At 38.6% G+C, this 24,117-nt stretch overlaps 1 protein-coding gene across 1 annotated transcript in view; it reads left to right on the top strand.

The window, feature by feature from the left end:
* Window positions 1–328: 328 nt before the first annotated feature.
* Window positions 329–24,117, top strand: part of WNK2 (WNK lysine deficient protein kinase 2) — a 102,077-nt gene continuing 78,288 nt past the window's right edge. The window contains exon 1 of the mRNA XM_032208739.1: window positions 329–1,195. Within this exon, the coding sequence (XP_032064630.1) occupies window positions 329–1,195 (867 nt within the window). The remainder of the gene's footprint in view (window positions 1,196–24,117) is intronic.

The raw sequence follows: 24,117 nt of genomic DNA, 5'->3' as shown, positions 1-24,117 counted from the left end.
AGAGGCTTCCTCGCTTTCGGCCTTTCTAACACTCGCGGAGAAGCAGGCGCCCTCCGTTTTTAGCCCTCCGTTCCCCTCGGGGCGGGGCGGCTGGAGAGGAGAGGCGGTTGAGGGCGTTCGGAGGCAGGCGGGATCGGCCAAGAATTCCCATCTCCGGGGTGCTTTGGCGGGAGAGGAAGGGAGGAACGGGCAGCAAAGCTCTCGGGGCAGGTGGTGGCGGCCGCCGCCGCCGCCTTCTTGGCCAGGTGAGTTGAGCAGCAACGTCAGATCCGAGCGCCTTTGCTTTTGTTTTGCCTCACAGCTGCTTCGGCTGAGTTTCCGCACGAGGATGCACCGTGATGACTGCCACAAAGCGGGGACAGCATCTCGGGCGGCGCGAGCGGCACCATCTTTTCCAGCAGCCGCCGAAAGCTCGGTTGTAATGGAAACTGGGGGCGATGCCAGCACAGCCCCTCCGCGCAGGGGAGGCGGCGGCGGCGAGTTAACAACTGCTGGTGTAGCAGAAGCCGCCGGTTTCCAAGCGGCCGCCGCTCGCCCACCGGCTCCTGCGGGGGGAAAGGATATGAATATGGATGGTGGGCCAGGCAACGCTAGTCGAGGAGGCGGCGGCGGCGGCGTGGATCCTGCTGCAGTGCCGAAAGGAGGCAGAACCGCGGCCCCCGCCCCCTTTCCCCGTGTGCCTTACGCCAAAGATCCCAAAACAGCCCACCAGCGCTTTCTGCGGAGGAGTGTGGTGGATTCCGATCAGGAGGAGCCCCTTTTTGAGCCCGCGGTGCCGCAGCAGCAGCAGCCCAAGAAGATCCTCATCCTCTCCAAACCCAGGCGGATAATCGCGGAGAAGGCGAAAGCGGGGCAGAGGCCCGTGGTGGTGGAGGAGACGCGGCCGGGAGAGGAGCCCGCCGTCCAGGTGAAGGAGGTGGCCGCCGAGAGGCTCCCGGCAGGTGACCAGGCGAAGGAGGGCGGCAGCAAGGAGGATGCCGGGAAAAAAGAGGTGCCCGAATCTTCCAAGGATCAGGTCAAGTCCAAGAAAGAGGAGGCCGAAGAGGAGGAGGAGGCCGATATGAAAGCGGTGGCCACCTCCCCCGATGGCAGGTTCCTAAAGTTTGATATTGAACTTGGTAGAGGATCTTTCAAAACTGTCTACAAGGGGCTCGACACGGAAACGTGGGTTGAGGTTGCTTGGTGCGAACTTCAGGTAAGCCCTGTCAAATGTCATGTCTGGGCTTAAATGCAGTAGGTGCTGGGGGACAAAGTGCATATGTCATCTATGAAAGCTTTGCTGGAACAATCTCCACAGTTTATCCTCCCGGAGCTAACTATAGCTCAGTGTTTTCATTGGTTCCATCCTTCCTCTCCCCCCTCCCCCCCACTGCCGGTTATGCATACACACACTCCCCCTAGGATTAACCCCTTATGTTCTGGGTTTTACTAAGGGCAAGCAAGCTACTTTCTTGTTCTATGCTTGAGACCAGCTAATTTTAGGAGGTCTGCCAAATTATAGGGCCTTTGAATAACCCTTGTTTTTAATTATTATTCAAAGTAATTTTAAATAATTATTTCAGAGAAGTAACAGCATTTATATTGTCATGCTAAGGTATCTGCAATATATACTACTACAACTCTTGGATCTGTTTATTTGTAATTAAGGGAAATGGGAAGTTTGAGGGTAACAATCCCAGATAACTCAAATGTATTAATGGATGCCAAAATCCATGACTTTTGGTAGATTCAAATTTGGGGAACTTGTGGCTGTTTCCAACTCTACCGTGCCTTCCAACTGTACTTCCCAGAAACCTGTAGGTTGCATGACTCAAGAGAAAATTAGGGGACCATACTATCTTTGCTGTTTCCTCTATACCCAGTTTGTTGGTGCCAAGACCTAAGAGGCAAGTGGCAGGAGAATGTACCAATTATTGCTTTTAATATGCTTATACAGTGCAAGTGAAGATGGCAATATTTGCTAGCATCATGTCTGTGGCACAATAAAGGTAGCTGCTTTGGAACCAAGGTCGAAATTTGAAATCTCTTAATGGTGGTGGCAATGAGGTAAGGCTGAGGGAGCAACTCCGGTGTTTGTGGGGGGCACCATCAGTCAATGGGAAAACACTCTCTTTCCCTGTAGGGAGGGGCTACTTGGGGACATGTCAGGATGGGAATTGGGGGGGAGGGGTGCAGGTTTATTTATGGTCCACAATTCCCTTTGTTCTCCTCACTCCATTGAAATCACAAAGTAGTTCTGCAGTTCAACTGAGGAGGAAGGAGTGATTTCTGATGCTCCCTGCCAGCTTTCTGCAAGTAATATCAAGTTGGAAGCCAGCAGGAAATCAAAATCTGTTAACACTGCTCTTTTGCCTACCCATAGCCATTACATTACTCCCCTTCTCCCAGCAAAGTGGCAGGCAGTTCTGCAGGTCAGCCAAACAAGAGGAATGATTTCCAATGGTCCCTGGCAGCTTCCCACAAGCAAAGTCAGTGGGGAAGCCAGTAGGAAATCAGAAGTTGCTCCTGGTCCTCTGCTTGTTTGCTTCACATGGTCATTCTGGTGCTCTGCTTAGATGAAGAAATATTTCTGAAATGACCCACCCAACAGATGATGGGTTGGTTAGTATATGATATTTTCAAAGTGATAAATCCTATTCTTTATGCAGTAGCAGGCTGTTTTATTTTAATTGTAGAATGTACTACACATAGGATGACAGGCTTGTACATGCTTATTCAGAAGTCCTATGGAGGTGAGTAAGTTTGCATACTTGAGTGAGAATAATGGAGTAATAATGGGAAAAACCAATCATTGGTTTGTTTAGACTTGAATTAATTCAACTTTAAAATAGCCTGAATGAATGAAGAAAATTGAATGTTGATGTTCCTGGAACTAGTTGTGTATATAAAAGGACTGGTTTATCATTTCTGTTTTAGACACAATAGTGCCACTTTCTCTCATTAAAAGCTTCTTTACTTAGTTGGTAAAAGGAATGACTCGTCATTAAACGTCTACTGAAATTCTGGCTGATGTTTCATTTAATGAAGTCACAAAGCTGTGGCTAAAGCCTATGTTAAATTATATGAAAACACAACTGGGTGATTACTTAAGTATCATTTTTCTTTTTTTAAACTGGTGTGTTAATCTAGACAACATTTCCTTTAGCATCATGAGAATTTCCTATACTTTGGTGACAATATGAGAATATATATATGATGAAGAAATCACTTGTCAGCTCTGTTTTGCTAACCCATCTACCTATAATTATGAACTGGTCCCAAGATTACCATGAAAACAGGCTGGATTAATCACATTTCCAAGAGACAGTAAAAGCATCCTTGGGGGATTATCTCACAACTGCTGTTTCTTCTAACACAATATGAATCCTTCCTGCCTGATAAATTCCTATCTAAGTAGTAATTGCAAATAAATTTCCTGTCCTTTTAGATAATTATCCTTTTCCTGCCCCATTTACTTTCTGTAATTAGAACGATTGAAAAGACCAACTTCACAACTAATTTGGCTGGCCCCAAAGCTACAAAGTTCAGCCCTTGCATGGGCTGATTAAGAGTATCAACACAATTTTTTTTGTCTCTAAAGCATCTCCTTTGGAAATCAGATTAGGACCATGCTACAGTTTATCCTTATAATTTTCTGACCGTCTTTTAATAAAACATAGTTTAGTAGTATAAGGAATAACTTGGATAAATTGTGTACCCTGTTGTACTTCACCATATCCACTCAAAAGATTCAGATGCATTTTGTTTGGAGACAAGGTTAGTATTAGTCCTAGGTATCTCATAAACTGCCTTGTGAAAATGGAAGAAAAGGACATATGTGTTTTCCCAATTTATTTGGGCTTGTTCTTATAGAATTTTGATTTATATAAGTTCTATAGTTTTATAGTTGATTATTAGCCATCAAATTGTTTTTGACTCCTAGCAACCACATAGATGTCTCCATGGGTGATCTATCTCTAATCTAATCTTTCAGATCTCCCACTGATGCACTCATCACTACTGTAATTGAGTCTGCCCACCTTGCTAGTTTTTCTCTTCTCTTTCCTTCCACCTTTCCCAGCATTAAAGACTTTTTCAAAGACAGAATATTGCCTAAGGTGACAGGATCTCTATGGTTAGAGCCAGTGAAATATTGCATGTTTCTGCATGCATGTGTGTTTGTATATACACATAAATGAATAATATAGTTCAATAAATTTAGTAATATTTCCATAGTGCTAGACTGAGTAACGTTATTGCACTGAATGATTGAATGTGTTTGTCAATTCCTCTAGTAAACAGAAATGGGTTCCAACAAATTATTACAAAAGGGAGCATTTTCATTTGAAAAAGAAGCAGCCAGTAGGTTTTTGACAAGTGATACTTGACAGTATTGCTCGGCCTTGTTTATCAGTATTTGTGCTCAAAAACTGTGTCTACCCTTCCCTTAGCCCTTTGGCTACAGATAGGCTAGACTCTGGAAGTACTTGGCAACAATAAAAAGTCACTTTTATCCTTAAAAGTCAGGTTTTCATTCTAACATGCCAGAAATTTAAGGATAAGACCCATATCTCTACCCTCATAAAATGTGAAACCCATTTTTCTCTCTGCTGCATGCAGACAACTCAGAAGGACTCTCCATGGTCTTAGAAGAGGCTTGCAAAACTTGGGGAAGAGCCCCACTGAATAATTAAAAATAATCACAGGGCCATAAATGGATGCTTGGAATGATAGTCGGCTGTTCTACAGCTTGCAGAACAGTGGATGTGTGGGAGGAGATTCAGCAGTCAGGCTGGGAAGTGTTGGAGGTATTCAGCAGTGTGTCTTTTGGGGTGGCGGTGAATTTATTGACTTGATAAAACCCCGGAGGATCACACAAGTCTGCTTAGCAGACTGCTTGTTGTGCAGACCTACATTAGAAGCAGGTGGCTGTCAGGAAATGACTTATGACTACCGGTAGATGCTGACCTCTTAGCAATTTCATTGGTAAACCTTTGTGTGTTTTAGGAATACATGGAGCTAACAATATGATACTTTCCTCTGCCTAAGAGTTGACAGAGGCAAGAAGATATAATTTTATTTATTTATTTATTTATTGGCTTTATTTATAAGTTGAGTGGGGATAGTGTGTAATAAAGCTTCAAATATGTTGTTATAAATAATCTTTGTATGCATGTAAATCACATTATAATTTTACTGACTTGTGTGAAATAGATAAGATATCTCCCCCCCCCCAAAAAAAAATGTAATATGTGAAGTTATGCTTGGGTTTCTGTTGCTAATGAAATGTAATTGTAAAACTCTGGATTGAATATATCATGTCTCAATATAGGTCCAGTGTTTAGTTTAAATAAGCAAATAGCTAGCAGCTTGTATTTAGATTTTGTGTATAGCTTAAATGTTAAATATTAAGGGAATGTTCAGGAATATGATTGTAGAAAGAGCGACATTCCTTTTATCTAACTCTTCTTTCTTCAGAATATTTTCACATATATCCCACCAGTCTTTTGATATTTTTCATAATATTATCTCTTGATAATTTTTGTTAAAAATACAAAGCTACTTTCCTTTCATTATAGAGATTTTTATTTAATTGAAGATACTGAATTTATTTAAGAACAAAGATTTTACCATATGAAAATATTTATAGGTTACTTTAAAATGTTGTTTTTATAATATACCATAACTCTTTGAAAACAAGATACATTATTCAGCCATTTATCTATTTCTGAAGTTCTGTGATCCACAGATATAATTTCTCTGTCAATACCTGCTTCTTTGAGTTCCAGTGATTATACCTAGCTATAATAGTTTCAGTCACTCTTTTTAAACATTATCTTTGATTTTTCATTGTCAGATCTTTTCCTGATCTTACCTTTGCATTATATAGTACTTTCAAAAATACTTCCAGTGATCAATTTGGCTTTATTTCATCAAGAATTAAATGATAATGACTGTTAGAGGTAGTATTCATCAGGTTCTGACAAGTTCTGGAGAACTGGTAGTGGAAATTTTGAGTAATTTGGAGAACTGGTAAATACCACCTCTGACTGACCCCACCCACATATATTCTCTGCCTCCCAAGTTCCAGCTGATCAGGAGGAATGGGGATTTTGCAGTATCCTTCCCCTGGAGTAGGGAAGGAATGGATATTTTACAGTATCCTTCCCCTGCCACGCCCACCAAGCCACACCTACCTAACCACGCCCACTGAACCAGTAGTAAAAAAAATTGAATCCCACCCCTGGACTGCATGCTTATTACAATATAGTATCACTTTCTGAAAACAAGCCCAGTGGTATTTGGAAAACTATATTGTATTAGGGAAGAAAACTTGATCAGAATAGTATATTTATCTTTAGAAAAAAGATCTACCCTTTCAAACTTTCCCGTTGCAGGAATGAAATCGTTTGGTGTCCTTAGAAAGCAAAAATGTAGCATTGCATAATCATAGTGTTAATCTTCTTGTTAGTCCTTCAGCTCTGGAGTTAGCTTAATACTGTGGGTAGAGAGAAATGTCATCTCCCCCCTGCCCCAAATTAGCACTACTACCGTATATCCAGGCTGCAACAAATCCAGATAATCACTGGATGATGGTGAAGAGAGCTTTCTGTATCCTTTTGTTTTTAACAACCAATCATCTGGATTTTTGTAGCCCAAATATAGTAACCTGAGGAAAAGACTTAAACTCATGTTTCCCTTGAATAGTAACATTGCTTTATAACTCTTGTAAACACTGCGGGGACACCAGAGAAATCCAGATAGTTATACTTAATGGCATCCAAGGGGCTAATGTTGAGTAGCAGCAGATATTTAGGACAGGAGGCAAGCAGTCATTTGGCTGGAACACTGATGTCCATATTTAGGGGTAAATCAAGCAAAGCAGCTACATAAGGTGGTGCATCTGTTTCTGTCATAAGAAATTGTAACTGTGAGGGATAGTAAGGTCTCAGCTGGTGAGCTTAAAGTGAAATCCTTTAATAAAGAAGACCTAACCTGAATACAATCAAAGGATTAAACTGATAAATAATATAGAGGGATCATTTTTGGGAAACACGAAATTAAGCTATTGTAATTTTTTTTGTGATTGTTGTTAGATGAAAAAGACAAATGCATTACCCAGTTTAGGAATCGAATGTTCCCATTTTTTGAAAGCATAATGTTAAGCAGATGAAAATATTTCAGGTCTTTACCCTACGAATCTGTGGTTATTGATCTTCTGCTTTGCTTTATATGTCAGTTTTCTATTCATCAGGGATATGTCATAATATGACATTTAAGTATCTATATAATTTTTTTAAAAAAGAAAGCGCTTAATTCTATCAAGCTACAGTGATACAATTTTTTGTTTTAAAAGTTCTATTTATAATTGTGTGGATTTTACAACAGGGTTTAGATCACTTTTGTAATGTTTGTAATCAAAAAGAAGGAACCATTGCTCACTTATAAGGCATTTACTGTACAGAAAGCTACTGTACTGTATAGAAAGCTGCCATTCCTTGGAATTTTCAGGTAAAACTGGAAGGAATCTCAGCCTGGAATCCTGGAGACCTGCTGCCAATCAAAATAATATACTGAACTAGTTAGAACAGTGATCTGATACAGTGTTAGGTAGCTTCTTTCCTCCCATAGAATGGTAAACAACAAATTTGAGCAATTCTATTTTACCAGTTTTAATACTTTCTATTAACCATTAAAGTCATTTCCATATAGATTTCATGGGATCCCATTATTTTGCACCAATTTTACACAAACCTTTGGAAAGTTTTTAAAGACAATAGCAAGAAAAGTATGATTCAATCTCAAATCAAGGTATTGACAATGGAATCAGACTTTCTGATAATAGAAATGCTAGTTGTGTACTGTCTGTAAAGAAAACAGCTATGGGATTTGTCTCTTATGAAGCAGCCAGATTGGGTATTATTTTGCAACACAAATTAATATTTGTTCCATCAGTATCAGTTCCTGTTACTTGTCCCAGCTTCTGCCAACTTAGCATTCTAAAGCATGTAAAAATGCAAGTAGAAAAATAGGAACCACCTTTGGTGGGAAGGTAACAGCGGTCCGTGCGCCTTTGGTGTTTAGTCATGCCGGCCACATGATCATGGAGAAGTCTTTGGACAGTGCCAGATCTTCGGCTTTGAAACTGAGATGAGCACCACCCCCTAGAGTCAGGAACGAATAGCACATATGTGCGAGGGGAACCTTTACTTTTACAGTATATGAATATACCCCCCCATACCCCAGCAATATATGAAAGGTTATGAGCAGCTAATGAAAGTGCCTGGCTATAGATAAGGCTATGTATCAAGAAGCTGCACCAAAATTAATTCTTTAGAGATGAAAGTAGGTGCATCCAAGATTCCTATAGCAGTTTCAGTACCTTTATGGTAGCTTTGCTTTATTTTATTTATACCATCTTTATTATTTTTATAAGTATCTCAAGGTGGCAAACATATTGAATACTCCTCCCCCCCCCAATAACACAACAACCTTATGAGGTGGGTTGGGCTGAGAGAGAGTGACTGGCCCAAAGTCATACAACCGGCTTTCATGCCTAAGGCGGGACTCACAGTTTCCTGCTTTCTAGCCTGATTCCTTAACTGCTAGACCAAACTGGCTCTCTGTTTGCAAAAGATTTATAGAAGAGAGATTAAGCATAGTAAACACTTATTTTTATATTACAAACCAGAGATATTCCTCAATAAAACAGTGCAGGCATCTCATGCATGTTGCAGAACTGCTCTGAGTTTCAGAGAATATGAGCTTTGAAATACAAAGCAATGTCTATAAATGCATTTTCTCATCAGAGTTGTATTGATTTTACTGCAAAAAAATCCTAACTAAATTAACTTTAATCGAGTTAAAATGCAAATAACAAAATTTAAGGAAAGAGATAAGAAGTTGTTACTTAGATGATATATTTCTATGTTTTAGTGTATTGGCCCTTGCTTAAGGGAAGAATGCCATTTTGCTTTTGCTTCAGGAAGCAAAATGTCTTAGATCAGCAAAGCTATGGCCTAATATGATAATGTATCAAGTGCTTGAATTATCAAAGTAAAATGTTTCTGTCCTAGATGAATAATAGGAAGCCTTAGAAGGAAATACAGAAGCAATCTGAGTTTAGGCTTACTGTTTAGACAAATTATTCTTTCATGCCTCATTATTTGATATGCATACTTTTGAGTTAGTTTCTTTAGGCAAGTTTTAAAGTAATGGAACAAATAACGTTTATCAAAGTAAACTATTTCTGTAAAAGATATAAGCTAATGGCGAATAGGATTTTAGAAAACAAATGGAGAAAGTCAAAATGTCATTATTTTCATAATAGGAGAGGATGTGATGGTTAAAAAGTAATCAGCTTGATAGAGCAGAGAGTTAAACAAATCTAACCGATAATTGGAATGGTTCCCTTTTGAATCACAGCAGAATATAATACGGCTTCTGTTTCCTTCTTTTTTAATTTGTTTGCTTAGTAAAAAGCAGTATTATCTACTTTTATTACTCTAATTAATTACTGCTATTTTAAAAAATATTTTTAAAAGAACAGGATATAAAGCAGCAGTTTTTCTAGTGGAGTATACTTTTGAACAGTTTAATTAGCAGTATTTCTTCCTCCCTGCATTTATCTAAAACTATTTTAAAATATATCTATTTTTCTGTAAATGTTATTTATTTATTATTTGATTCCAAAGCTTATTTTTCATTGTTTCTTGAGTCTGTCAAGTATCTTTCATTTTCTATTGATTAATATCATTAAAAATATGCTTAATTTCTGAAGTTGACTGTATTTGATTATTGTAACTATTGTGATTTGGTTTATGATTTATCATTCTGAACTCTTGCTTTCTAATTAATTTTTCCTGCCACACATTCTGGCCAGTTCTTTCCATTTCTGATACGTTTTATATCTCTTCCTTGCTTTCCTGCATATTACTTATTTTCACATTGTAATGGTATTTTCCTTCTTGTCATATCTTAAATGTTGATTTCATTTTTTTCTTTAATTCTGTTGTTGATATTCTCTTAGGATTAGAGAATCTTTAAGATATGTTTTATGCAGCATTTATGTACTTACAAGATTGCTTTCATCTTATGTCTGTCATTAGATTTTAAATAGCCTACAAGTCTCAACAAACAAATGTGTAATTAAACAATGGTGAAAACCAATTATAATCATAGAAGCCATGATCCTGTATGTCACTAACTCAAAAATACATCCCATACACAGGAACTTCTAAAGGTTCCTAAATAAGTGTTGAAAAAGCAATGTTTTAAAATCTTCTTAAATGTTAAAATTGAGAGTGCTGTCTTGGAGGAGGAGAGCTCCTATGGAGCAAGCTTGCATCCAAATCATTTCTCATTGCACATACAAGGAGTGGGGTCTTGCACAGACTCTTTGGAGAAAGCCTCAGATATAGCCAGTCATGTAGGGCTTTAAAGCATCTTAAATTTTACCTGGAAACAAATTGGCAACTAATGCAGTTTCATGGGTTGTCATGATTAACATATGGGCCACTATATTTTAAATTTGCAGTTTCTGTGTGATTTTCAAGGGCAGTCCTAGGTAGAACATATTATAATAGTCCACCTGTGAGATAATGAGCTAATGACAGAATGTTGCCAGTACCTTCTGCTGTTGCTGACAAGGGTAAAGTCCTCATTGGCCACCGCTTTCTCTCAAGTAGTTTCATAATACATATTAAATAAGATGAGGAAGAAGTTGGACAGGACTTCAATTCTCCTTTCCCATGCAATCAACTGGAACCATCCACTTCTGAGGGAAGCAAACCTCTGAAGTGTACCCAATTCTCAACCATCACAGATTAGCTGGGAGAATATCATAGTTGATAGTATTGAAGACAACTGAGAAATCTAGAGGGACTGGTAGGTACATAATTGTGGTAAGTGCTAGAAAGAATTTGTGACAAACTGGCTGAAAAACAAAATCTTTATTTATCTCAACGAGTCAAATCATATCAGCATTAATTCTTGCTCAAAGTGAATTTAATGTGTTAATTTCATCAAACATTACAATGTGAAATAACTTTTATTTTAATATATTACTCGTGTACAATAAACTGTCAGAAGATTATGTGGAAAACATTATGAAGAATATTAAGTCCAAAATCTGGTCACATCAGCTAATTACATGGTCTCTTGTGGACATTCTTGATTGTTAGAGCAGTTTAGTGGAGGAAATTAAAATCTAGTATCTAGACAAACACAAGATAAAAGAGATAGGTATTTTATTTAGCAGAAATACTTAAAGTAGGAAATGAAAAGAACACCCAGGAGGTAAGGGAGCTTACAAGGCCCAGAGATAGGCAGAGGAAAATCAGTCATGAGTTTGGTTTCAGAAATAATCTCAGTAATAACTTTCATATATTATTTTTTGACATATAGTTTATTAAAAAGTATATGTTAATATGAGTAGATGATAGCTAGGAGGCTTTTTCTGCATAGGGAAAACACCTGCCCTTATCCTGTGTTGTATTTTTATAAGCTTATGTGCTACATAGAATGGAGTTAGGAGGCTCTTACTCCTGAGAAAGCCTGCATAAAATTAGTTTAGTAAGCAGGAAAGTGGGCATGTCATCCAGGAGTGCTCTTGATATGCGTGTTAAGGTTCCAGTATTTTTTTTAAATAAAAAAACTCAAATTCCTGCATTGACTTTGATTATCAGGACTTTAAAATTTTACACACATAAAACATAAATAATTTTTATTTTTAATATATGCCTCTTTTGTGCAATGACCTTTAGATGGCAATATCCATGATTTCATTTCATAAGACATAAATCTGGGAGATTGATAGTCCTGTCAAAAAAAGAAAAGATTGATATGCCTCTATAAATCAATACCGCCCACCAAAATGTATGCCTGAATGGGCAGCAAAGAAACCTGAACCAGAGAACTCCCTGTACTATTGTGCCTTTAACTTTCTTTATTTCCTTTTTTCTACCGATACCTTGTTCTTCACGTTTATTTTATTTATTTATTTATTAAATGTTGCCATCTCACTAGCAAGCAACACAAGAGAGGCTTAAATTTATCACAAATTTCCTCCAAAATTGTCTGTATGTAAAGTTTTGTTCTGAGAGAAAAACTAAATATGCTTCTGGACTGTGTGCTGACAGTGAGATGGAGGTGACATTAAATGGACATGCACTGCAAACAGCATTAATAAAATGCCGTGCAAGCAGAATGTGAAGATGAGTCCTCTGTTTGTGAAGTTTGGTATTTCCACCAGATTATAATTGGCTGCTGTCCCGGGAGGTTAAGTTGGCAGTGTACTCCCATACTCCCATAGTGTGTCATTATTTAGTAAAAATAGGCAAGCAAGCATAAATGTGTAATTTTAATGAGATGCCCTTAATTTATCGGACCTATCCAATCCATTAAACAAGTAGGCTTTTTTTTAAAAAAAACAAACCACAAACTTTTCCTTCTGGAATGTTATTTTCAATATTTAGCTACCTTGAATGCTGCACTAGCACTGCATAATTTTGTTTTATATAAATAAATAAAATAATCACTACGTTTGATTGCAGAAATTGCACAACCAATTTTGTTGTACACATGATGTACAATGACAATAAAGCCTACATTAATTTGTATAAATATAAAACAGTAATCAGTTTTGTAGCTTAAGTTGTCATTCTGTGAGTTCAGGCCTTCTATGACTTGTGTAAGCTCTGTTTTCATTCTTTGCAAATATTAGATTCAATAATTGGATTCTGTTTGTGCAAGCTTGTGTACAAGTGCTGTTTTCTGTCATTGTGTTTACACTATTCTGCTGTCTCATTGCAAAACCTGTAATGACCCAGTTCTAAAATAAATCCAGGTTTACTGCTAACATTTTCTAGAGTAGACCTATCTGTGTTCAATATAACATTTGGAAATAAGTTGGGAGAATGCTTGGTAGAGTATTGCAGAAGTATTAGAATTAGATGTATCTATTTATTATTTGCCACAGGTTAGACTGGGATATTGAAGTTCAGTTGATTTAGTAAGATGTCTTGTGAATGGTGTTGTAGGCACTTACAGAACAAATAGTGGATTTCTGAACTTAGTAAAATAGGTTACATGTGGGAGCTTGAAATGTCAGAAAAAGAATGTGGTTCATTGTGCTTTTTTATTTAGAATGTGAAAATACTCTACTTGGCTGTTGCTTACAGAGAATAGGATTTATTGTGGATACTATGTTCATTAAACTTTACCAAATAGAATTATTATGTAGATTGTCTTCCACTAAGTTGTGTAGTAAAAAAACAAAAACAAAGGGTACTCCTTCTTCCTTCTTTGCTGTTACCAGGAAAGTGGTGAAAGGATAAAGCTAGGCTACTTAAATGTGATATGAGAAAAACACTACCACAGTTCCATTCCATTCTGAAGCTCTTTTCTTTCCAACAAGTTAGCCAGGAATCATATTTTTATTGTCTGTTGTTGTTTCTTGTGAAGTCGTGTCCGATCCATCGCAACCCCTTGGACAACATTCCTCCAGACCTTCCTGTCCTCTGGAATCCATTTAAGCTCACGCCCACTGCTTCAGTGACTCCATCCAGCCACTGCATTCTCTGTTGTCCCTTTCTTCTTTTGTCCTCAATTGTTCCCAGCATTAGGCTCTTCTCCAGGGAGTCCTTCCTTTTCATTAGGTGGCCAAAGTATTTGAGTTTGATCTTCAGGATCTGACCTTCTAAAGGGCAGTCAGGGTTGATCTCCTCTAGGACTGACAGTTTTGATCACCTTGCAGTCCAAGGGACTCGCAGGAGTCTTCTCCAACATCATAGTTCAAAGACCTAAATTCTTTGGCGCTCAGCCTTTCTGCATACTACTTAATGCATTCTACTTACTCTCTTTTTATAAACTGTTCTTAGAATAACACATAAAATTGAATACAGCCTTCATCCGCCCATCTACAAGCTACATATTATGTACTAGAAGCTGAGAGATTAAATAGAGGTAATAATGCAAGGTAGAATCTGGGTCTGTCACCGGGACCAAGATTTACTCTTCCGATCTTTCAGACTTGTGCTGGAACCCATCTTTAGGGAATTTATCTTTATTGGAATACATGCTTTGGGTATTCTGTGAGTCGTGTTTATGTGGTGTATTTCTATTGGCTGAATGCTATGGCTATTGCTATGTTTATGGCTGGTGATTGGCTGTTGTTTTCTTCTGCTACCAAACCCTCGGCTCCTAACTACCTCTTAAACATGACTTACAGAAAACCCAAAGGACGTACTGAAGATAGACTCCAGCACAATCCAAAAACTTGGAGGAGTAAATCTCTGATCCCGATCACCAACCCAGATTTGATGTTGCATCATTATCCCAGGATACGTATATTTGCCTCATTGGTGAGAGGTAGATAATCTTCTGATACAATCCACCACTATCACCTAAAAAGTTGCAACAGGATAAAAGTGGTGCCACTAGAAAGGATTAACAACAATACTGTATCAAAAATGACTGACTAAAATTCTTAATTCCTGCAAGGCAGTTTCTATCAATTTCTGAATTTCAAAAGCATCAGAAGATACATAGCAACTTGGCAGTTTTAGATTGTTCTAAAAGAAAAAAAATAGTCTTAAAAGGGAATTGGGAAGGGAAAACTGTAGCTGACAGTTTTCCAAGTTTCATATAGAATATTTTATCTATTTTCAAAATCAGCTGTATTCGAGTCAAGATAATTTGCTCAGATCAGAAGGTGTCTAGTCCCCCCAAATATGCCTTGTATGCCCAGGTAACACCTCTGCTTTGCTAGCTGCATTGGTTGCCAGTTTATTTCTGCATTGCATTTCTGAGCAAAATTACAAACAACATATGCTATATATTACAGAATATTTCTGCTGAAATGCTACCAAGACAGTTGAATTAAGCTTGTAATACTTCATGAAGGAAGAGAGTAAAGGCTCTGTTACAGCCCTGCATAATGTAGCTCAGCAAAACAATAGGTGAAAAAGTGATTAAGGGGGTAGCTTAGCTAGTGAAGAGAGAGCTGTAATGCTCTTACATGCTCTTTTTTATGCAATGTTCAAATTGCCATGATACTGGAGCATTGTCCTTGCACTTGTGAAATGGCTTCATTTTTTGCCTCTGCTCGCAGGGCTTTCTGAGATGCCAGGAATAATGGTTAGCTGATCAGCAAACTTGGCCCCTCCTAGGAAGACTCCTTATCACTTATCATTGCTGGACAGACCACATTGGCTGTTTGCATTTTTCTGACCAGTGGTCTGAACAAAAATCATTGATTTGCTGTTTTGTGATGAAGTTTGACAAATGGTTTTGGTATGACAGGACTTGTTGATAAACTTTGTTTCTGTGTGAAGAAGCCTCTCAGTACATTTTTTTACTTAAGAATGTGTATCAAACTAGCCAAGCTTGAAACCATACCTAAGACCCCTACTTACTGGTATATTGATAGGACCTGTAAAGGGTTATAAAACTCCATTAGCAAAGATGGAAAAAAATACCATTCAAGATCTTAAATGCTGAATAAAGTCTATAGCAACGTTATCACCCCAAAAAGAATTTACATGGTAGGAAAATTTTATGTGTTCTATTGGTGCCAGAGGGCCCATTATGCCAGTCAACTCCCCTCATTATTTCCCACATACAGAAGAAATGAAGTTGCAATATTATAATACTAAAATCAGCAGAATCCCTTAAGAAAATCTGCACAGGATTTTGAAAAAGGACAAAGTACTTCAAGCCACCTGATACAGTTTCCTGCTTCAATTAATCTGTTCCTAATCTGCTAGATTATTTAACTATGTGAAGTTTTGTGCAGCCTGAATGACATTGTAATGATTGCTCAAATTTGTAGAGGGCTACTCTGATTACCTTGACCTCCAATAAATTTATCCTGTGCTTGAAGTCAGTTTAAACATCATGTGGCTAATAACAAGCATTAAAGAGGTCCCATAGTTCCAAAAATGGTATTGTTGAATCTTGGAATGGGAATGAATTCACATAAGCTTTTCCGTGCACTATTTGAGGGACTATTTCAGTAGTGAAGACTGTGGAATTGTGTCTCATCTCCATCACTGTTTACTTTGAAAGTTAGGTAGCAGCTCCCATGAATGAACCCAGAGGCATTGTATCTTATCCATGGTTGTGATTGTTACTCCCTGTTAGTGCAAGCCAGTATTACTAAATATGATCATTTTTAGTGTGTGACTAATTCTTTTGATTTCTGTTTGTTCGTATCTAATAGGAATCATTCCCAGATACTGGAGAATGCACAATGTGAATGGAAAACCAAAGATTTTGCATAGATAAGATAACTGGACTATTTGACTGGATGTTTCATTTACTCTGTTGAAAGGAAGGATATATATAAACAAGATCACATACTCTATCTAGGGTTATGTGTGTACTATTTATTTGGAGTGCGCCACTATGAAAGCCAGAAAGACCTTTCTGAATTTTCTTGGGACTGATACCAGAACAAAGAAAAGGCAGCATATGGGAAGTAGAGAGTCAAGTATTTGCATTTTAAAAAGTTTGGACAAGACAATTGGTACAAGTGTACAAATTTGAAAGAGATGCAGATATGCTAATCAGACCAATGATTGGAGAGAGTATAGAAAGAATGTTGGGGTCTATATGCTGGAAATATTGAATGAAGCAGATGACCCTTTAGGAATCCACATTCCTTATGAAGGAAATCCAATGCTGTTTTGAAAATATTTGTAGCAGTGGCACTGATTATATAGACCCACTTGATAAGTAGATAGTTGATGACTTGAAACATCTGAAAGTCCCATGATACCTTAAAACATCTGAAGATGAAATGAACTAATGGTGAAGTACATCCTGGACTGTTGAGGCATAGCTCTAAGATACTCAAGCACCAGGGCATTTGTAATGAAGAAGAGACAGCATACGTTGAATGGGTGAAGCCTGCCTTCTTACTTGGCAGTCTTGATCATCATTGCTACGTGAGGCACAGTGGAGAAAGTGTGACTTCTGAGCTGATGCATCTACTACTGCTGCTTTGTCTAATAGTTTGAATTAAGGGGTTCTATTTTCCTTTGTTCAAGTCTTGGTATGAAAAGAAGAGAAGCAATGAGATTGGATCTTGTTATCTCCTACATGGTGTTGAAGCAGTGGTGGATTCCTACCGGTTTGGACCAGTTTGGCTGAACTGGTAGTGGTTTGGCGGCCTGGGTCGCTGGAACCGGCGGCGACCCAGGCCTGCCACGCCCCCAAACCGGTTCTCCAGGCACTGCCATAGGTGCACGTTCTGTGCATGCGCATGTAGCCCGCATCAAGCACGCATGCGACGTGCATGTGCACCGTGCACACACAAGCGAACTGACAGTAGTGCCTGCCAGAACACACCTCTGTGTTGAAAATGTTAAAAAAAGTGAGAGGGAATATACTAAAAACTCGTATGGTGTTCAGGGGAAATGAGCCTTAAGGGGCTATGGTTATATATATGGAGGAACGAAGGAAGAAAAATAAATGGAGGAGGGCATTAAAAGTAAAGAGTAAGCTTAGCTAGGGGCTTCTGCAATGATTGGAGGAAGAACTAACTGGAAGTTATTCTGTTACCATCTTGGGGCTCAAAAGAAAATTCTTCTTTATTTCTATTATTTGGAACAATGGGAAGAATAAACCAGCTAAAGATCATTTATAGTCCCAGTGTGGGGGAGAAAAGGTCCATCTTGGTCCTATGATTTTTGTGTATTAAAAGTTTACACATATTGAAGTATGTTGCAAAGTCCTTTTTATGCAGCCATATTTTTATTGCATTTTTTCAAATACATATATTTAATTTCAGTGGAGACAGCAACTGATGCACTAATTAAAATGTCTTTTGGTTTAGAACATTTTTGAAGCATTTATGGCCCTTTATGAAGTGTCAGACAAGTTGCAGTGCTCAAGCTTTATGAGTTACAGAGAGCAACACGCAAATCATTTCTATTTCACTGCATTTTGATTTTGCAATTAGCAATCAGTTTTGGAGTTGAATATAGTTGTCCAAAATAGTTGCTTTACAATTCTATCATTGTAAGAATACCTATTATATATCTCTAGATATTATATTCTTTCCTTAATCTGAAAAATCTTATCCCCTCCCTTTAAAAAAAAAAAGTTTGGGACTAAATGTCACATATCACACAACATTTAAAAGCTCTTTTTTGCAATTTATCACACCAGGATAATGCATTCTTTCCACAGATAAAATATCTAGTGTGTTTCTGAAACAGATGCACATTTAATATGTGAGCATTCATATATAATTTAAACAGGGAAACAATGCCACTTCTATTCCTGAACATTTTTTGGCTCTGATGCTGATGGCAGTGAGTTGCTATAAAACTTGTTTTTTTCCAAATTTTCACTCACTAACATCTGTATTCCTTTTTAATTTTTGAAAAGGTTTGAAAAATAAGATTTCAGTCCCCATGCTTTTCAATGTACATCAAAAAGAGATAATTTTTCTTTTAGCAAATTTGAAGTGTCCTAGCCCTAGTTCATCATTGCTCCCATCAATAAACTGTTGTATTTGACTTTATATTCATCAAGTACTTTAGAAAAGTATTTAAATCAAGTTCACACTGTTCTGATACATGACATTACTGCTCTGAGCTTATTTACTATCCAATTTAGTGCCTGTCCTAGTTTAATGCATATGCTCAAATCCATATTTATTAGTCATATTCCCAAAGTTTCGCTGCACCCATTTAAGTAGTACAGGTAATCTTTGTTTAGCAACTGCCTTGTTTAGTGACCATTTGCAGTTATGATGGCCTTGAAAAAGTAACTTTGTGACTATTCATTACATTTACGACCTTTGCAGATCTGAAAAGCAAGGAAAGGTGAAGTAAGATTGTAGCACACTCACAGTTTACTTAATATTCAAGTTGCAGTGAATAGTTGTGATCACTAAAATGAGGACTAGCCATTTCTTCAGTAAAATATTCTTATGTAATTAAGTGAAGTTTACTGGAAATTTTGAATTAGACATAAATGCTACAAGTTCTCATTAGAGTCTATGAAAAATCTTGATAATGTCAAAATGTTAGCATGAGCATGATATCATTATCTAAATGTTACATTTATATAATTACTTTATAGTTTCCAACTGAAATATATAACTCATAGCATTTCCATAATGATATCACTCATGTCAATATTTCTTACCCTATCCCTGATAGATGACTATGAACTCTGCATTTCCTGAATGTAATCATAGAGAGGATGTGAGCTAATAATACTGCAGCTCAAACCAGACCAAACTAGGCAGATATAGTAATGAAAACTAATCTGTGATTGGTGATTCAGTATTGGTGATGATACATATGCTGTGATACAAGCTAAAGGAGCAAGTTTGTGGTCCTGGATTAAATACTGCTTTTGGCCTTTGTTCAGCTTTAATTGGTTCTTCTGCTTTATTTTTATAGAATTAACTGGTTATAGTGCTATATATTTTGGATCACTTCAAGCTTTATATAACTGCAATGAGTTATCAGTAGGATTGTCCATTAAAAGTGTTTGGAAATTGTTTTATTAAAACTAATATTCTACAAACTATATTACACCGACTGCACTGATTTCTAATTAATTTGTATTCATGCAAAGTGCTGGCATTTAAGTATAAAACCTAAACCATTTAAGATATCTACAAGGACACTTCTTTCATTAACCTGTCTTTAGATTACATCCACTATTGGAGGGCCTGTTTTTGTTATCATCACCTAGGAGGTTTGGATGAGAACCTAATTACTTCATTTCATTTCCAATAGCATTTTTATATTTGTTGAGATGCTTTAATTTTTTTTATTATTTGAGAATACAACAGAATACAGAATTGGAAGGGATCTTGGAGGTCTTCTAGCCCAAGCAGGAAACTCTATATCATGGCTGTACTTGCAGCCCACGGGCCGGAGGCTTCATGTGCTGGCCACGCTTCCTGTTTTAGCAAAGAGGAAAACTTCCCGATACGTCATGTGATGCAACTGATGATGATGATGCGAGTTTGACACCGCTGCTCTATATCATTTTAGATATATAGTTATCCAATCTCTTCTTAAAAACCTCCAATGTTGAAGCACCCACAACATCTTGTGGGTGCTTCAACTTGTTCCACTGATTAATTGTTCTCACTATCAGAAAATTTCTCCTTAGTTCTAGGTTGGTTCTCTCTTTGATTAATTTCTATCCATTGCTTCTTGTTATGCCTTCAGGTGTTTTGGAAAATAGGTTGACCTCCTTTTCATATCTCGTTCTTGCAACTGTTCTTCCTATGTTTTATCTTCCAGTCATCTAATCATCTTTGTTGCTCTTCTCTGGATTCTTTCTGGAGTTTCAACATTTTTTTATATTGTGGTGAGAAAATCTGGATGCAATATTCCAAATGTAGTCTTACAGAGGAATTATGTAAGTGGTGAGAAAGCTGTAGCTTAGAAGGAAAAATGACCTAGAAAATTCATGCAATTCAAGGAAATAATTTAATATCTTACACATATACTACATATATAACTAAACTAATATAACTAGTCTGACTGTTAAATATTTTGGCTTATGTTGAAGCACAGTAAACAGAGTCTGTGAAGACATATATGAATTATCTTTTATCATGCGCATATTTCAAATTGCTTCCCTTACACATAAACAGGAGTTTAATTATTAGAGCCACATACATTCCATGATCGTTAAAATATGTGTTTTATAGTGTACTTTTGAGGCAGAAAATAAAGCATATATTATGTAGCTCTTAAAACTGAACACTTCCATAACTTTATGAAGCTCTTAACATTTAGTATCTTTTGAAGGACATGTTTTTACCAAAATTAATTATTAATATTCATGGTAGATTTTATATTATTATTATTACAAATATTGAAAAGTCTATGTTAATTATAAAATTCTGTCTGTTTGTTACCAGCACCACCCCTTTCTTTTCACAATGAGGACTAAACTAGTTTAATGTATCTATAGATAAAATTACGTGAAACATTTAGAGCCAAGAAAACACAACTTCCTTTTGACAACCTTCTAAATTAAAACCCTGGCTTTGTATGTCACGACTAATGGTTTCCATTAAATAAATATAAAGCTTTTGAAGAAGCATGACAATTTATGAATTCACAATATGCAGGCAATAATTACAATGCTAAATCTTTTTAATGAAAGATTTAAACCTGTCATATTTAAAACAGTATTTTCCTAATCCCTATTGGTAACCTTGCGTAACAAGAGCAAAACATTGTTTCAGCAGTCACATCACCTAAGATCAGACTTGTTCTTCAGGGATTGTTCAAATTTAAGACTTGTACAGCTGTTAGGTACCATGTTTCCCCAAAAATACAACATGTCCTTAAAATAAGGCCACATTTTTCAGGTGGGCAAAAATGTAAACCCTCCCCTGAAAATAAGCCCCCTGAACAGCCCCCCCCTGGCCAGACGGAGCACCACTCACCGACCTAGTGGTATCCCGAAGGCGCCAAGCCGCAGGAACGAGGTGTGGGGGCAAAGGCTTAAGTTCCTTGGCGCTTTGGGATACTGCTAGGTCGGTGAGCGGTGCTGTGCCCAGTTGGAGAGGGGTGGTTGCACTCTTGCGAGTGGGCTCCCAAAGAGCCGGGCACAGCCTCAGGGTCGAACTGCTGTGTTGCGCTGTTGCAGCAGCCGAGCAGCACCCGACAAACCCCTTTCCAGCCAGGCACAGCACCATTCACTGAGGGGTATTGCCAAGCCACGTGAGCGCCTGTTCACCGCCCTCTGGCTCCCGCGGCTTGGCACCTTTGGAATGCCCCTAGGACAGTGAATGGGGCTCTCCATGGCTGGAGAGGGGGGTTGCGCAAGCAGCTTTTCCGCTCCCTGCTCGCGCGCCTCCCAGCCTCATGATGCCCTTGCCTAACTCTCCCTGCAGAGCCAGGGCATCTCCGCCGCCACCTGCTACCGCCACATGGCTTTTTCTGCAGCTTCCAAAGCACTGAGGTAGGATGCTGAGTCCTCCGGAAGTTGCCACTCTGGGAATACACTCTATGGTTGTACGCTATGGGAGTACGCTCTGCTGGCAACGAGCCCACAACCATACTCCCAGAGTGGCCGCTGCCGGAAGACTCGGATGCAGATCTCTGGAGTTTGGAAGCCAGAGAATAGGTTATGCTCAGAGCACCGCCACCGCAACCTGGCCCTGCAGGAAGAGCTGGGCCAGGGCATGGTGAGGCTGGGAGACACACGAGCTGGGGACAGAACAGGCACTCGCACAACCTCCCTTTCCAGCCGGGCAGAGCACCATGCACTGACCTAAGGGTATCCCAAATGCGCCAAGCCACGGGAGGTGAAGGGATGGCAGAGAACTACGCGGTTTAGCGCCTTTAGGATATCACTGGGTCAGTGAGTGGTGGTCTGCCTGGCTGGAAAGGGGGGTTGCCGGGTGGCTGCTGCTGAGCGTGGTCACTTCATGGCTCGTGTGTTGCGTTGCTGTGACAGCGCAACACAGGCGTTTGACCTTGAGGCTGTGCCTGGTTCTTCAGGCACCCACTCACAAGAGAGCAGCCACCCGGCAACCCCAAAACCATAAGCCCCCACCCAATAATAAGGGCCAATCAATATTTTGGGGGTCAAAAGAAAATAAGACCCTGTCTTATTTTCGGGAAAACACGGTAGGAGATAGCTTGAGCTCTGAATGTGCTATTAGTGTTATTTCAAAATGATTGAACCTGTTTATACTAAATGGTAATAAATAAAAGAAATATCTACAATTTGTGCATAGTATTAGACAGGGCAGTCAAACTCTTGGCCTGCGGACTGAATATGTCACACGCTAGCCTCCCCCCCCCCACACACACTTCCAGTTTAGCAAAGGGGTGGTGGAAATCCTGATACGTCACGTGATGCTGCAAGTTTGACAATACTGTGTTAGACCATCACTATCTAGTAAATAAAGCAAATAAATATCCAGAATTGGGATATATATTTGCTGGGCAGAGGGCAGGCTATCCAAGTAGTTTTGAGACTCTCTTGGAGCATATATGAAATGAAATCATTGAGCTTAACAGTTCTGTGTTTACTTTCTAAACTATTACCCCATAGTAAACTAACATCCCCATAGGCATGATTCTTGGTTTGCAGTGATACAACTTTGTTTCATACATGCATATAATTTGTTTCATAAATTTCTTGCCTAGAATTTTGAAATTCTTTTACAAATTTCAGTTTTATGGTGGTTTGAGTTTTCCTAAAATCACAATATCTGAACTTACTTGTTTTATTATTAAGAATTATTTTATTGGAAGATATTTAATTAATATGCATAATAGCTAGGTAATCACCCATCTCCTCCCACTTATGACTGCAGGACTGTAATTTTGTTGCTTGTATCCTTATGATTTATACTGATATTGATTGTTTCCTGATTGCTTATTTGTACCCTATGACTATCATTAACTGTTGTACTCAGTGGTGGGTTTCAAATCCCGTTCCAACTGGTACGGTTGGAACGGGGCCAGTGGCGTACTCATGGACGTGTGCAGTGTGTGTGCATGTGTCTTAGCACCTCCACGATGCTCTGCGACATTCCAGCTGCTCCACTGAGAGTCGCGCAGGCGCTGTACGCGCCATTCACATGCACGGCAACGCAGAAGCTTTAAAACACAGGTAAGGAGCTCAGGCGGGCGGGTGGGCCCTCTGGAGCACTGTACCGGAACGGCTCCGGTACGCCCATAACCCACCACTGGTTGTACTTCATGATTCATGGTGAATCATGTCTTTTTATGTACACTGAGAGTAAATGCACCAAAGACAAATTCCTTGTGTGTCCAATCACACTTGCCCAATAAAGAATTCTATCCTATCCTATCCTATCCTATCCTATCCTATCCTATCCTATCCTATCCTATCCTATCCTATGAAAACAACCAAGTTGAGAGAGCACCAGGGATACCACAGTTAAACCCTGAGCTACAAATATTCTCTTCCATTGAGGGAATCAGAATATGTTGGTAGACAGGAAATTGGTCCTAAGTCCCTTTTTCTTCAATGCCATTTTAAGTTTGAATTGAATTGTCACTAAATGAATAGTTGTATGTCAAAAACTACATGTACTACTGCTGAGTCATGTCCCACCTACCTTATATGCATCCTCTTTTTTTTAATTCTGTTAGATAAAGCTCA

This window comes from Thamnophis elegans, chromosome 2, assembly GCF_009769535.1.
Source record: "Thamnophis elegans isolate rThaEle1 chromosome 2, rThaEle1.pri, whole genome shotgun sequence".
In the NCBI taxonomy this organism is placed as follows: domain Eukaryota; kingdom Metazoa; phylum Chordata; class Lepidosauria; order Squamata; family Colubridae; genus Thamnophis; species Thamnophis elegans.
This window is presented reverse-complemented; position numbering and strand designations above follow the sequence as displayed.